At 43.4% G+C, this 16085-nt stretch overlaps 1 protein-coding gene across 2 annotated transcripts in view; it reads left to right on the forward strand.

Annotated features, from left to right (window-relative positions):
* Nucleotides 1-8247, forward strand: part of LCORL (ligand dependent nuclear receptor corepressor like) — a 78305-nt gene extending 70058 nt beyond the window's left edge. For both annotated transcript variants that reach the window (XM_066573238.1, XM_066573237.1), the window contains exons 8-9: nt 5049-5175; nt 7725-8247. In XM_066573238.1, coding sequence (XP_066429335.1) covers nt 5049-5143 — 95 coding nt within the window. In that variant the 3' untranslated portion in view covers nt 5144-5175; nt 7725-8247. The remainder of the gene's footprint in view (nt 1-5048; nt 5176-7724) is intronic.
* The last annotated feature ends 7838 nt before the right edge of the window (nt 8248-16085 follow it).

Here is a 16085-nt window from a genome sequence, read left to right on the forward strand (position 1 = left end):
GAACTGTATAAATATATACTTGTAGCTTTTAATATCAAAGAAAATAAACTAATATCCGCTTTCACATACCACAAAAGCCACACGTATTCAGCACTACTCAAGTGCAGTCATATACAAGTATTACACATTGTACATAACTAAATAGGCATACTAGGTGATAATTTTAGTTAATTGGAATTTTCTAGCCACATTTTCTGTGCTCTGACAGTTTTTAATTTTCTTTCAATGTATGTTTACTATGAGCTTACACTTTTGAAAATAGTAGGGAATAAGAGATATCTTAACTTGCACCATATGCAAATCTGGTCACCTGAACCTATGTCTCCACTTCTGAGCTGCTTAGTGCATCCACTGACTCCACTTTAACATGGCCCATTATATACTATAAAACTTTGAGCACTATCCGGTTCCAGACAGATAAGAGGTTATCCGAATATTTCCCTTTAGCATTGGAAGTGACCCAACATATTCGATCCTTTTGTCCTTAGGGAAGATAAACTTCCACTAGAGAAGTCTGGCAGTGGCTTATTTCTCTCTAGGGTAAGCCTAACATGCATGAGTATTGGAGGGTCGAGAGGAATATAGAGGTGTTCTTTTTTTTCTAGGATGGATTTGTTCACATGCATCACAAGAACTAGCTTATCAAAACATGATTTCATGGTACTCTGTCGCAAGAACTCTATAATATATATCCTTATGTAACCGTTTGGGAACTTGTAAATTGTAGGTTTTTGCCGATTTTATAAGTAAGAGGAAGTTAACCCAGCCTCTGCAGGGAACAACCTAAAACTTGTCTGCAAAATTGAAAATGGCTCCAAAAACTGTTTCCTCAAGTTTTTTTTTCAATTTGCCAACATGGCCTTTGGTGGCAAAACCTCTTATGGTGACATTTCAGGCAGTGGAGGCAAATGGATATCTTTTTGTAAGGTTCTGAGACCTTAGAAATCAACTCTACTTGGTTAACTAGAAATAAACTTAAAAAACAATCATCCAAAGCATACTTCAAAAACAACCTTGAATTAGATAAATGTCTACATGTCAATTCTGCGCCATGTGTATGAGATTTGTTAGCCTCTCAACATCATGGTTTATACTATAAATGCTCTGGATTTTCCATGTTGCGATTTCACAGTATTTGTGTTGTGTGAACCATACCCTAAGGCTAACCACGCGGCAAACGCAATATGGGGCCATGAATCACGGCCCCATATTGCGCTCCCCACCATGTGAGTTCCCTGCAGATGCAAGGCGTTTTTATGTCAAAACAGCCGTGCATCACTTCCGGGATGTAGCCGTCCTCTGCCACGGGCTTTGAATGGTACTATGTACTATTCTGGTGATAAGATCCTGAAAAGAAGGGGTGTGAGCGTCGTCATGCATAAGAAAATCACCAGAGCAGTGGAAAGCTTCCGAACCATTAGCAGTCATGTTATGCGAAGCAGCATAATGCCACAATCCTCCAAGTTTACGCTCCCACCTCCAATGCAACACAGTTGGAAGTCGGAAAATTGTATGCAATAGATTTTTAAAAAAAAGACATTCTCTACGTTATTGGTGACTTCAAGGGAAAAATAGAAGGAAGTGAAAACAGACATAGTTAGCCAGTATGGACTGGGGGAGGGGGAGAAATGAGTCAGGGTCAGTCTCTTACAACTGTGCCAAGATCAGCAGCTAGCTGTCACTAACACGTGCTTCCAACAACCAAAGTGGTGGCTGTATGCATGGACATCTCCAAGTGGTTAACATCATAACCAAATCCATTATCCTGTACCAGCAAAAATCGAGAAGCTCTTTTCTCACAGTGAAGATGTTCCCTGGCGTGGACTGGTGGGGTTGGGGGGTAGGAGGGGCAGACCATAAACTATTGGTTGTCATGGTGAAATTCCAGTTCTGAAATGTCAAAGCACCAGCATAAAAGCAGTTTGGGATTGATAACCTTGACTGCATATGCAGGGGAATTCTTAGGAACAGAATCAATTTGTTAACATTACAGGCTTGCCAGACAAACTGTGGGAAGAAGTCAAGACTGCTATAATTAAAAATCGCTCAACAGCTTGTGCCATACAAGAAATCTGTCAAATGGATATCCAACAAAATACTCCTCTTGGCAGACTGAAAAAAGGCAAAGGCAGTAGGGACCAAGGATGAAGTAAGAAAGCAGCAAGGAGAGAAACTGGAGTGAAGAGTGTGGTAATCTAGAGGAACAAAATAGTAATGGTTACGTGGGACCACTGTTCAATCAACTGAAGAAAGCAAGAAAACCTTTCATGGCTCTCAAGGCAAAATGTGGAGATGATGGGAAGGAATTACATGACTGAGTAATCGGAAAAAGATGTCTCATATACAGAAGTATATACAAGTAAAGTGCAGGGAGTGCAACCTCAGGAAGACTCATTCGAGCTGGAACATAACATTCTTGAGGAAGAGGTAGAATGGACAAAAGATCAGGAATGATTCATCATGAAGGTTCAAGAAGAAAGTGAGAAGATTGAATGATCTCCAAAAATAAAATGTAGCATAAAGATTTACAATTAAAATCAGCACATTCCAAGACTTTAATTTTCCTTGATTTCAAGATTGACAGAAATGGAGACACTACACCTGAAATCAAGAGATTAATCCTTGGACAGAAAGCGATGGTAAGCATGAATGTCATGTGGAAAAGTTAGGCTATTAGCACTGCAACAAAGCCTGGTTATTCAATGCAGTTGTCTTCACCATAGCTACCTATTGTTGTGAGATTTGGAAAATCAAGATAGAAGAAAAATCAACCTCTTCAAGTTGGGGTGTTTGAGGAGAGTATGTTGCATCCTGTGGACAGCGAAAACCACAAATTCTTCCCAGTTCACATCAAGTCGAAAACCTCTGGACCTCGATCCAGATCAAAGATCAGCAAGCAGAAACTATCCTACATCAGTCATGTTATACGTATCATTTCACTTGAGAAGGCACTCTTGCTGGGAATGGTCAATAGAAGTAGAAGGAAAGGCCACACGAGAACTTGTTGGCTTGATACTGTCAAATCTGATACCAACATGAGCCTGAGTGACCTCAAGGAAACCGTAATAAATAAATCTGTATGGAGGATCCATAAAATGACCAAAAATCTATCACGACTAAATAGACCATTAAATTGTATTTGTTGGAGAGATGGATGAAATTCAAATTCTCTGACTACCTTCAAGATTCATCAGCAATGAATGTTATTTGGAGACTGTTGGTGACCATAAATGGTGCTGACCGATATGCAGGGCAAGCACAGGGGATGTGCATCTGTAAATATGGTCCGGGAATATGTTTTGTTGTGGAATTAGAATGTCACCTCTCAGTAATCATCTGCAGGAAGCTATGATTTTAGTATTGAATCCTTAAAATCTGGAAAGTTTTTTTATTTTAACGGTTTAGGGTGAAACCTACACTTTTTGTCTTTAATAGTAAACGGTAAGCAGTTTGGGCAGCATGAAACAAGCGACAGATTCCCTCGTTACTAAGAACCTAGTTTAAATCTGAAAGGCTACAAGATAAGTAAAGAACCAGGCAGAGAGAAGCCATCTAGCTGGCACATTCTCCCCGTGCCTAGCTGTTTTTTCTTTAAACAATGCTTTCGCTGAAATTATGCAGAGTAAAACAGTTCTTCGCGCTGAGGGGGCCAGTTGCCGTTTCATGCTGCCATGCTTCAGGTAGCATAAAAGTGCTGGCTACTTCCCTTTTCAGGTCAACCTAAAAATTCTACCCTTGAATGAAATACCTACAGTACTGTGTAAGTTCTAGGCAGGTGGGGAAGAAATGCTCCAAACAAAGTTTTGGTTTTTTTTTAGAAATAGGTGTCTGACTCCAAATTTATTTTGCAGTAGGACAACCTCTCCAAATATAAAAACTATCTTTACCATAAGGAGCAGGGGGTCCTGGAAGTAATGATATGGTCCCCACAGAGCCCTGATCTCCACCTTGAGTCTAAAGAGACAAAAGGATTTGAGCTAGCCTATATTCACAGAAGATCTGTGGTTCTTCAAGGTGAAAATGCCCTTTGGAGTTCCTTCAATAACTGCAAGTGTTTCTATAAGAATAGATGCGGTTTTGAAGGCAAAGGGTGGTTACATTACATTAATTTGATTTAAACTTCTTTTTTTTTGTTCCCCTTGCATTTTGTTAGTTGACCAGAAAACTATTAACACTTCTATTTCTGAAAGTATTCTTACTTTGCAGCATTTTTCCACACCTTCCTAAAACCTTTATATGTGCAGTCTGTTAGTAGGGGAAATTGAAAGTTTTTTTTCAGGACTTAGTTGTTATTGATTTATCCTTCGGATAGGTGCTCAATATCAATTGGTGAGGGTCTGACTTCCAGCAATCTCATTGATCAGCGATTTAAAGAGGTTTCATCACACCAGCAAATGCCTCTTATTTCTATAGCACACACAGCGCTGTACAAATCATAGCATGCAGTGTCTGGTATTGCAGCTCAATCCTGTTTACTTGAATAGGACTGAGCTGCACAAAGACCATGTGACGGATATGCATGATGTCACAGACAGAGCCCCACGGCCTCTTAAAACAGCTGATTGGCAGGATGCCAGGAGCTAGACTTCTACCACATCTGATATTGATGACCTATCCTACAGATAGGTCATCAGTATCGGAGTTCCAGAAAACCCGTTTAGGGTATGTTCACACATAGCGGAAATGCTGCGGATTTTCGGCAACAGAAAATTGTAATATAGCACCTCTAAAAATCTGTTCTGTTGAGTTCACACCGAGACATGCAGAGATTTTCTCCTACAACCTCTTAGTCTATGAGAAATAAAATAGCAGCACAATCTGAACACTGTACTATGGAAGAATTGCTTCTAGGGAAGAATATGGTGCCATTCAGCCGCAATATATGGTAACACACAGTAACTATGGGTATAAAATAACATACTATTAGGAACACCTACAACAAATGATTCAACTTGTATCACACATACTGTTTACTTATTAATATTCCAGTAGTGACTTCTAGAATAAAAAGTAAATCAGGTGTTGGTTTTCTTTCCCATCATTTTCAGGCCTTATAAAGTCCGTTGGGATTCCTGCCATCAGAGGACTTTCAAGTAAAGGTGGTACTTTCTCTCTGACCCCTATTCGTATCCCCCTGCAGTAATGGGGGAAGTTAATGTTATGACTGCTATTTTGGTAAGATACATTTTTCTATATTTGTAGAATTTTTGTATTGTGACAAAGCTTAAAGACCAAAAAATATTGTTTGTAATTTAAAACCAGCTTGTAATTAGAAATATTTTTTTGTACTTGCACTTAAAGGGAAGCTGTCAATGGGTTTATGCTGCCCAAACCACGGGCAGTATGAACCCAGGCCAGATCACATGAAACTTTGCAGTGTTTCAGAATAAACACACTTTGAAGTTTGCCTGTTTGACTTGAGAACGGAGCTTTCGGGTCGAAGCTAGACCGTGCAGGGCTTAAGTATAGACTATTGTATGTTTACTGTGAAAAGAGGTGGCCCAGAACTATCCCCGGCCCCCTCCACCACCTCCATTCAGTGAGCGATGATCGTTCCTGTGTAAAAGCATAGGAGCAATCATTGTCTGCTCTTCAGTTAAAACACTGGAGCAGGTCATACAGAATAGTCACATAACACCTTACACTTAGATAGGTAGGTATGGTAATGTTGTAGTTCATTTGTTCAGTCGCTTCCGACTCCTCATGACCTTGTGGACCAGCCAACGCCAGAGCTTCCTGTCGGCTGTTGCCCCCCCCCCCCCCCCCCAACACCACGAAGGTCCAGTCCGTCACCTGAAGGATATCATCCATCCATCTTGCCCTTGGTTGACCCTGCTTCCATATCGACCATATATAATCCCCAATAAAAAACAAGTATTTTTATCCCCATGGTCATGTTTTCACACTATGGCTAGATTTCAAGATCTAGATGAATCTGATCTAATCAATCTGTCCAGCAGTGTGAATAGCAGCAGAGAGTTTGTTAACGAGAATTTGTCCATTGGTGAAAGACTAGCAATTAAGGAGTTCAAAGGAAATTTAGACCTGCTGGTTAGAAAAGCAGGTAAAGGAGGTGTTGTGATCCTCCTTAAGGCTTCATTACATAGGGAATTGAATTTGGACAGGTTATCAGATAACGCCATTTACTGTCCACTCACAGGGGATCCGACAACCTCATTCAACAAAGGTTGCATGATTTACTGCTTTTGGGTGTCTGTATGGGGGCTATAGATCAAAAAATTGTTTATTCTTTGTACCTGGGATTGGATCTGTGCCTGGAGTGGCGGAGTCATGGAATATCTGAAACCTTTTAAAAATAACTACATACAAAAAGTGTTAGTTTATGTGCTGGATTTAACTATAAACCATATTTCTTGTGGAACACCACTTTTAGATATGTGTGAGATGTAACCCAGAGGTAAGCATTTTCTATGTATGCTGGTAAAGCTGTATTAGGTCCTGTTAAAGAAGGTTACTAGAAGGTGATGCTTTTATATGATTTGCATCCTCACTAATTTTCTAGAAATTAGGATGGTTTCAAATCTGCATGGAACCTCCGGCCGCAGGCTTCATCGCAGATGCGGCTGCCAATACCAGAAGAAAAAGTGCTGCATGCAGGGCTATTTCTTCTGTCCCAAGACCTGGCAGTTGGGCAGGAAGCGGGCAGACCCCGTTATAGTTAATAGGGGCCGTACAGTGCTGTTCGGTTCCTTCCTGAGACAAGAGTTCAGCCGCGGGGATTCCCCTTTCCTGCTCCCCTAATAGATCAGGTAAGGGGAATCCCGAGCGCAGATGTGAAAGCCATGCTAAGTATACTGCTGTTCTAACACTCATATCTGTTTCTTGCTATAGAGCTAATGTCTCCTTAAGGCCTCTTTTACACGACTGTATACGTTTTTACAGATGTCGTACGCGACGTAAAATTGCATGAATAAAAAAAATCTGTGATAGAGTTGCGAACTTTAGCCGCATATTTTCTGCTATTCAGGCGGGCGGCTGCTGTGGATCGGCAAAAAAAAAAATACGTTGCAACGTGGAAACCCCTTGATTGGCAAAAATCCTCTGAATGACTGTTAATGTTTAAATAGAGCCACCTGTCTTCTTTTCCCAGCGTTGGATGCAGTTAAACTCCCTCCCCCTCTCTTTTTTTTTCCCCTTCCATTGGAGTCTATGGAAGCTTCCAGCGTATCTCGGCCAAAGATACGGCAAGACATATCTTTTGACGTGGCGTATAAAATTGGCACAAATGATGTGCTATCTCTCCCATGACTATTTTTTTTAAACACGCCCAAAAATCATTCATCTGAATGAATGCATTGGAATCCAATGCTTCACATGGTCGCGATTTTTGTACGCCAGTAAATAGCGATTTTAATGCCGCTAAATAGTGCCATATGTAAGGTTGTGTAAATAAGGCCCAAGGCTCGTATACACAGCATTGTAATGTGCAGTTTATAGAGATACGTGCATCCTCTACAGTCTGTACTAGGAGTAAAGACTCTACGGGTCTGAAACGCATCAGTACGTTTCTTTCACTGATATTGGATTCTCGTGTGTGAGTACAATATTAGTCCAAGAAAAACACATGTTTTTTTATGGTGTTTTTTCAAGCCAGAATTAAGCACCACAAAAATACAGTGTGTGAAGGAAACTTCATGAACCTTTGTGTGTTCACTGCTCTTCCTAATGCTCATGAATGATTATAATGTTTTGTGTATCCTCAGAAGTACCGTCAAGACTGGATGAAACGTCCTATCTGCCAGCTTGTATCGAGTGTCATATAGTGTATGACAGACCACAATTTTCTTGGCATTCAGAAGTGGTCCACGCTCACTCACTTATCGACGGGAGAAAGAAAGAAAAAAAAAGTGCCTTAATTCATTCTCTTCATTGTGGTGCTCTGAAGAAACCTCAGCCGTTGGATGGTGCTGCACAATACACATTGCACTACTGTATATATATTCTTTGTCTCACAATGTTGCCTACAATTGTTTTTCGCATAATCTGATTCAGAATTTCTATAGGTATACAACTGTGGTGTTAAGGGGGTGGGGGGTGATGATAAAGGTGATGGGGTTAACAAATTTATAGGCTGTTTTGGCCGTTTTTTCCCGTATGTTACAGGCAAGAAGAAAACCTGGTTATTTGATGCATTAAAATTCCACAATAAAATTGTTCTGTAGAGCTACTGCATTTCCCCGAAAATAAGATCTACCCCAAAAGTACGCCCTAGTTACAGTTCATAAAGTCAATAAGAATGCATTGGGTGTGTGAAAAGGGCTGTAAAAACGCAATTGCTGCATTTTTACAGTGCTTTTCCAGGTCAGCTGAGTTACTTACCCAACAGACTCAATCCAGGTCCTTCCCACTGCTTTTCAGAGTCCCAACATGGTTCTCACGGTCCTCTGCCTCTGACAGTGTTAAGAAAAACACAACAGTTTAGACAGCGCCAACAGATAGTGAGCGAGTTCTCCGGTATGCTATTTTCCTATCCTCCGTAAAGGAGGAGAGCTGCAATGACAATGTGGGGGGCTGTCACTAGGAGAGTGGTCCCCCAATAAAGAACAAACAGCAAGTTTTAAGTAAGAAGAGTATGCGCTCGTGGAAAATGCAAACTAAAGTAAAATAAAGAAGTCAGTTTGGTGGGAAAAGGAAAAGAAATAGAATGGCACTTACTCGGGAGGAGGGGGGTGTATTGAACAAGAAGCCCCCTCCTTTAAGTGCTGACTCCTCTAGATCTTCTCGATCGCGGATGTTATTTGCAGCAGGCAGGTTGATTTTTCCAATTTTATTTGTGAAATAAAATTAAATTACAGGCAGGCAACGCGTTTCAGTGCGACAAGCACCTTTCTCAAGCCAATGCATAAAGGTGCCTGTCGCACCGAAGCGCGTTGCCTGCCTGTAATTTAATTTTATTTCACAAATAAAATTGGAAAAATCAACCTGCCTGCTGCAAATAACATCCGCGATCGAGAGGATCTAGAGGAGTCAGCACTTAAAGGAAGGGGCTTCTTGTTCAATACACCCCCCTCCTCCTGAGTAAGTGCCATTCTATTTCTTTTCCGTTTCCCACCAAACGGACTTCTTTTAATTTTACTTGTTTGCATTTTCCACGAGCGCATACTCTTTTTACTTAAAACTTGCTGTTTGTTCTGACACAGTGTAGTGTTCTTGGTGCTAGGTTGTGAGCCGTGGGTGTAGCAACCATGCAGGTCCAGGGAGTAGTCAGAGGAGAGCCAGAGGGTGGTATCAGGTGGTTTCAGGTTGTGTTACAAAGGAAGAGGCGGGTATTGTGGTCAAGAGGAAAGCCGGAGGTCAGTATCAGGTGGTCTCCAAAGGAGGAGGCGGGTATCGTAGTCAGGAGTAAAGCCAGAGATTAGTATCGGGTGGTTTCAGTTAGTTTATAGAAGAGTAGACAGGAGAGGAGCTTGACTAAGGCTATGAAGCACAATAATCAAGCGCCGTGCAGTGGCGGGGTCAGGCTTTTATAGTGAGCCTGATTAGGAGGGCGGGGCCAGGACCAGGAAGCAAGAACTTGATAACTGGGATCATGGAACAAGGCTAGGTTCAGCAGCAGAGCTTGTTAAGCAAGGTGGATAGCTCACTGGGGATTTCAGTTCTGACACACAGGATCACTTCCTAGTTAGGGGATTCATAAATCCTGCCTCCACAAAGCAATGGCTGTGATTGGTACCTCGAGCTGCGGCGCAGCCAATTCATAAATCCCGCCTCCACGAAGTGATGGCTGTGATTGGTTCTTTGCAGCGCTCAAAATCCAATCACAACCATCTCTTCGTGGAGGTGGATTTATAAATCCCATAACCAGGAAATAATCCTATGTGGGCGGCCTAGTGACAGCGTCGAGGCTCTGGCAAGCAGCAACCTGGACCGAGCCTGCTGGGTAAAGTAAAATAAGACATTCCTTGAAAATAATCCCTAGCGCCTCTTTTGGGGCAAAAATTGATATAAGACATGGTCTTATTCTCGGAGAAACACAGTACTGACTAAAGGTTGGTTTTACACAAGAAAGCGCGAGTCTGGAATGTAATATTGCAGTTACTGCAGGTAGCCATACGTCACTGTAATATTTGTATACTGGACATCAAGTGGATTTTGTGCAACGTTATAAAATAAACTGTTCTGTCTAGAACACCCGTCCTTTGTGCCATTTTCTGACAACAGACCACATTCACAGACTTATTTTCCAAACACTGGACCATACGTGGACACCTCTCCTTGTTAGTGACAAAAACTGCTCAAATGTTTTTGGCTCCTGGATTGAACAACGTAGAAGCTAAATCCACTTTTAGTTGCCAAATCTAAATCTATATAGGGCTCTGCGCTCCTCCCCATCCTAACTCCTTTTCTGCTACTTATAGCAGTTGTGTTTCAACTATACCCAAAGCAAAGTCTATGACAGACCATGTACCATTTATAAACTAGTAGCGTCGTCCTTTATGCCAGAGCGACATTTGGCCGCCTCAGGCCCAAGACCCAGTGCCACTGTTGCACCCCATGAAGGTGCATCCCTGGAGGGTAGTTACTAAGAAATGCCTTGTGTAATCCAAGCTTAACAGTAGAGTTTGGCATAGAAAGTAAAAACCATACCAGCAATTTATAGATATTCAGAGTATTTCTCATCAGAATTTTTGAAAAGCTTTCTGGCAGCTCTTCTTGTTTTTTCCAGTTTCGGCAGTATTTACATGGGTGATGCGAGTTGCACCCAAGAGTCTCGGCGCAACTGACAGCACATGAGCACCTCGTCCGAGCACTATGTGCACATTAGAAGTCCTTTTTATCGTGCAAGATGTGCACAAAAATAGGACTTGCTGCAATCTTTCAAACTCGGACCATAAGGCCCAGGGTAAAAAAAACTGCTCGTAAATGAACCATTCAAGGGAATGGGTAATTTACTTGTGTGAATTCTGTCCATATCGCATCAGATGGAACTTGTACAAGTTTCTTGCACATGTGAACACAGTAGAGATGAGCGAGCGTACTCGGCCACGCCCCTTTTTCGCCCGAGTGCCGTGATTTTCGAGTACTTCCATACTCGGGCAAAAAGATTCGGGGGGCGCCGTGGGTGAGTGGGGGGTTGCAGCGGGGAGTGGGGGGGAGAGGGAGAGAGGGCTCCCCCCTGTTCCCCGCTGCTACCCCCCGCTCCGCCACGCCTCCCCCCGAATCTTTTCACCCGAGTACTGAAGTACTGGAAAATCGCGGTGCTCGATCGAGTAATTACTCGAAATGAGTATATTCGCTCATCTCTAGAACACAGCCTTAAAGATACAGCAAACTTATCAAATGTCGTAGGGATTTGATAAATTTGGTGCATCTTTAAATGTCTACGGATATGGAGTCACTTTGCACACCAACCAGCTACTGGAGTGAACTTGCAACTTTTTAAAAAGACACCTACCATAAAATGCCTCTAAAATCTGGCCAAGCAGCAAGCTATTCCCCGGTTTCTAGACTCTTGCAAAAAGTGGAGCGAGAGGTGTAACATCAGTTCCATTTGGTGCAAACCAATAGTAAATTTGTTTAAATTTGTGTGGGGGAAGGCGGAGGGGGGTGGAGGAGATTGCAACATCCTCCCAGAATTCTTGTGCAACACCATTAATAAATGTGTCCTTTTATTTGTGTGTTTAAATCCAGGTTACTCAGATGTTATAAACTTAAAATGTGATGACTATTTGCTGCACAGCACAACAGTCCCATTCATTAACCCATTCAGGGGAGAGGGCTCCTTCTGTCCGCAATCAGTACCATGCAATGTGATCACAAAGTACCAGTGGGTTTCCGAAGAGCTTATTCCAACTGGCCTATGTGTACAATGCTGCGAGTTACCCGTGAGTGTACGCATTACAGTCTATACGCTCTGCTTGCAGATATTGCGAACAGGCTGCGATTGGCACTGCGTATGCCCAGGAATGTGAAGTCACGGACATGCGTAGTGTGATTTAACATTTTTTTCCCAAATTTCCCACTGTGGTCAGAGTGGGGATGCGTATCTAAACGCTGCCCCATCGCAATGCCTGTGTATGGACAGCGTTTCATATGAGTTTGATATGCGGAGAAATAGAGCAAGCTGCGATTTATTTACTCTCCATATCAATACGCAGTGCCCACACACAGGTGTAAATGGAAGAGGGAAAGCCCATTGCCTTTCATTGCCTCCATTTATTGTGTTACGCATGGAAAATACGCGTGCGTAATATGCAATGACAATAGACCTGTGCGAATGAGCACTGCTAGCTGGAAGGCTGACAAAGGCTTTTATTTCTGCAGGTTTTTTCTAATCCCAACACCCCACCACGACCAAAAAAAAAAGTCAAAAGTTATACAGCACATCACATAAACACCAGAGTGGTGCAATTAAAAGAGAAAAAAATACAACTTGTCCCACTAAAAACAAGCCCTCATCTGGCTATATCAACGAGTTATGTCTCTTGCATTGTGATGGTGAAAATCACTTGGTCATTAAGGCACAAAAAATAGGCTGGTCTTAAAGGGGTTAAACTTCAATAGGCAGTGGAAATAAAGTGACTACAAATCCCCAGTATTTCCCAATGTTACAGATGTCAACTTGACCTGGGCACCATCAGAGTGGGAATAAGAAGATAGAGCTTGCCTTACATTAGTGCTGCCAGCACGACCCAATACATATCAATAGTACAAGTCTGTCCAGGATAAAAAAAAATACAAAAATTTTTTTTATGGGGCCAGCTCACCAGGTGACTGCTGCGTTATGCTACTCATGCTTTAAAATATCCCTTGACCAGGATTTGCTTGGCATTATCTGCAGGTAGGGAGATGGTGCTATCCAACTATTCGCATGTCCTTAACATGAGAAGTTCACAGCGTCTGCTGGGTCTTTGGCCCCTCACACGGTGTCTGAGGCCTCCCACCATGCTGCTTTTTCCTTTCCTAAAGCCTAGCACAGTCCAAAATATCGTAGTAGCTTGCACACATCCAAGATGAGGACAGCTTTGCCCTATTCAAAGCCACACAGTCAGTATAGATAAAGTGTGTGTTGGGGGATGGGTGGAGGAAGCACTGATGTAGGATTACCTCTGTCTTCTCACATGCCACAGCTAGGTGCAGGGGGGAAATTAATTAGTATGGCTATTACAAATGGCAACAAGAATGTAAATTCTTTTTGCCATTTACAAATGATTCACCAATGTGCTTAAGATTGTGATTGCCATCTGCAGCACTGTGTCCAGCTAGTGCACAAAAATAGAGCATGCTGGGGGGTTTTTCACACATGTAAAAGTGAAAAATGAGAATTAACTCATTGAAGTCAATTCTATTAGTATTGAGCATGCAAACATGCTTATGCAAGTCCACCCATCTTCAGGGTCATTCTACTTATTGGATTGGCTGGAGACCCTCTCAGAAAGCGCTCATGTCTTCTCCTAACTCCCCTGCTCGAATTAGTGGTTACTAGGCACTGCCCAGAACAGTACACACCTGAACTCTATCTGATGGAAGTACCACAAACCTCCGGGCCAGGTACAACAACCCAGAGAGTATATCACAACTGTGTAAGAATCCCATGAGACAGAGAAACGGACTTCCCTCCAGAACCAGAGGAGCACAACATCCACTGCATGCGGAGAGGATGATTCCAGGTTTACCCACTGTTTACTTGTGGAGACTTACACCAGGGACCTCTCATGCCATAAAGTTTTGGGAGTGAGGCGCTGCAGTCCGCCACCTCTGCAGAGCTGGAGAACGCTTGAAAAGGCAGAGGCAACAGCTAGCTCAGCATTCTCCAACCTGTCTTAATGGCAGGAACTGAAGAGGTGAAGAGTGTGCCTGCCTTTAAAGAGCTCTGGGAGGTTCATGTCAGGATGAGAGGTGGTCTCTTACTGGTGCCATTTTGGGCGTAAGGGGTTCTATCATTAGAAAACAAATTCTACACTCACCTATTCCTCCCCAGTTAGTCATCTTACAGCGTCTTCTCCCCACCGATCTGTCTCCTGCAGTCCCCCCAGGTCAGCTCGCCTCCAGACGATTCTTTGTCTTCCGGTGACAAAGTGTCCATTCTCTGCAGTCTCCTTCCTGCAGGGCAATGTACGCTATGTAACTAGTGACAGTGTTGACAGCCTAGCAGGGAGTACTGAGCTATTGCAGAGACTGCGCATGCGCACTCTCTGTAGTAGAATATTAACTCTCGACAGCACAGTCTCCAATATAGATCGGCATTCCTTCCTAGGCAGTGAACGTTACGTCACAGTGACATAACCTACACAGACCTGCCGGAGGAAGAATGCAGAGAAAAACCGCTCCATAAAAAGAAGAGAATCCAGACAACTTGCAGTGAGGTAAAACAAAATAAAAGCAGAGTTGTAGCATAAATAGGTGCAAAAATATGATAAAGGTTTATTCTCCCATACCAAAAAAACTGCAGCTACGTTTCGACCTAATGGTCTTTGTCAAGCTCACTGACAACTGAACAAAGTACCATAGAAATAGTTGTTCAATCTTAATTACAAAACCAATCAAGTTAACACCCATCCCATCTCATCTCCCATAATAGGTGTTTACTAGAGATGAGCGAACGTACTCGTCCGAGCTTGATACTCGTTCGAGTATTAGCGTGTTCGAGATGCTCGTTACTCATAACGAGTACCACGCGATGTTCGGGTTACTTTCACTTTCATCTCTGAGACGTTAGCGCGCATTTCTGGCCAATTGAAAGACAGGGAAGGCATTACAACTTCCCCCTGCGACGTTCAAGCCCTATACCACCCCCCTGCAGTGAGTGGCTGGGGAGATCAGGTGTCATCCGAGTATAAAAATCGGCCCCTCCCGCGGCTCGCCTCAGATGCGTTCTGACATAGAGGAGGGAAAGTGCTGTTGGTGCCGGAGCTGCTATAGGGAGAGTGTTAGGAGTATTTTAGGCTTCAAGAACCCCAACGGTCCTTCTTAGGGCCACATCTAACCGTGTGCAGTACTGTGGAGGCTGCTTTTTGCAGTGTTGCACTTTTTTTTTTTTTGATATATCGGCCGTGCAGAGCATTGCGCCCTGCAGTAATACTCCAGGGCCAGAAGCGCTTAGGCAGGGACAGAAGACATATTGATTGAATATAGGCAGTGGGCCTTTGCAAAAAAATTTGGGGAAAAAAATCTATTTGGGCTGCCTGTGACTGTCCTCAGTGTTCTGGGTCTCTGCTGGGTGTAGTAGTTCTCCAAATTCATACGCAGCCAGCTAAGTGTTACAGCAGGCTTGCGCAAAATTATTTCCTGGCTCTGTCTGGGCTGTGAAATCACTGCTGTATTGCAGTCCACAGTGCAACACTCTGCAGTTCTTTGACGTACTCCAGGGCCAGAAGCGCCTATGCAGGGACAGAAGACATTGATTGAATATAGGCAGTGGGCCTTTGCAAAAAAATTGGGGGAAAAAAATCTATCTGGGCTGCCTGTGACTGTCCTCAGTGTTCTGGGTCTGTGCTGGGTGTAGTAGTTCTCCAAATTCATACGCAGCCAGCTAAGTGTTACAGCAGGCTTGCGCAAAATTATTTCCTGGCGTTCCGTAAGCGAAGTCAGCCTCCAACCACAGGCCAATAAGCGGCACATTTAATTACAGCGTTCTGTTTCTGCATTACTGGTAATACAGCATGCTGAGGGGTAGGGGTAGGCCTAGAGGACGTGGACGCGGCCGAGGACGCGGAGGCCCAAGTCAGGGTGTGGGCACAGGCCGAGCTCCTGATCTAGGTGTATCGCAGCCGACTGCTGCGGGATTAGGAGAGAGGCACGTTTCTGGCGTCCCCACATTCATCGCACAATTAATGGGTCCACGCGGTAGACCTTTATTAGAAAATGAGCAGTGTGAGCAGGTCCTGTCGTGGATGGCAGAAAGTGCTTCCAGCAATCTATTGTCCACCCACAGTTCTGCGCCGTCCACTGCTGCAACTCAGAATCCTCTGGCTGCTGCTCCTCCTTCCTCCCAGCCTCCTCACTCCATTACAATGAGACATTCTGAGGAGCGGGCAGACTCCCAGGAACTGTTCTCGGGCCCCTGCTCAGATTGGGCAGCAGTGGTTCCTCTCCCACCAGAGGAGTTTATCGTGACTGATGCC

The sequence above is a fragment of the Eleutherodactylus coqui genome, chromosome 7 (assembly GCF_035609145.1).
Source record: "Eleutherodactylus coqui strain aEleCoq1 chromosome 7, aEleCoq1.hap1, whole genome shotgun sequence".
NCBI classification, from domain to species: Eukaryota; Metazoa; Chordata; class Amphibia; order Anura; family Eleutherodactylidae; genus Eleutherodactylus; species Eleutherodactylus coqui.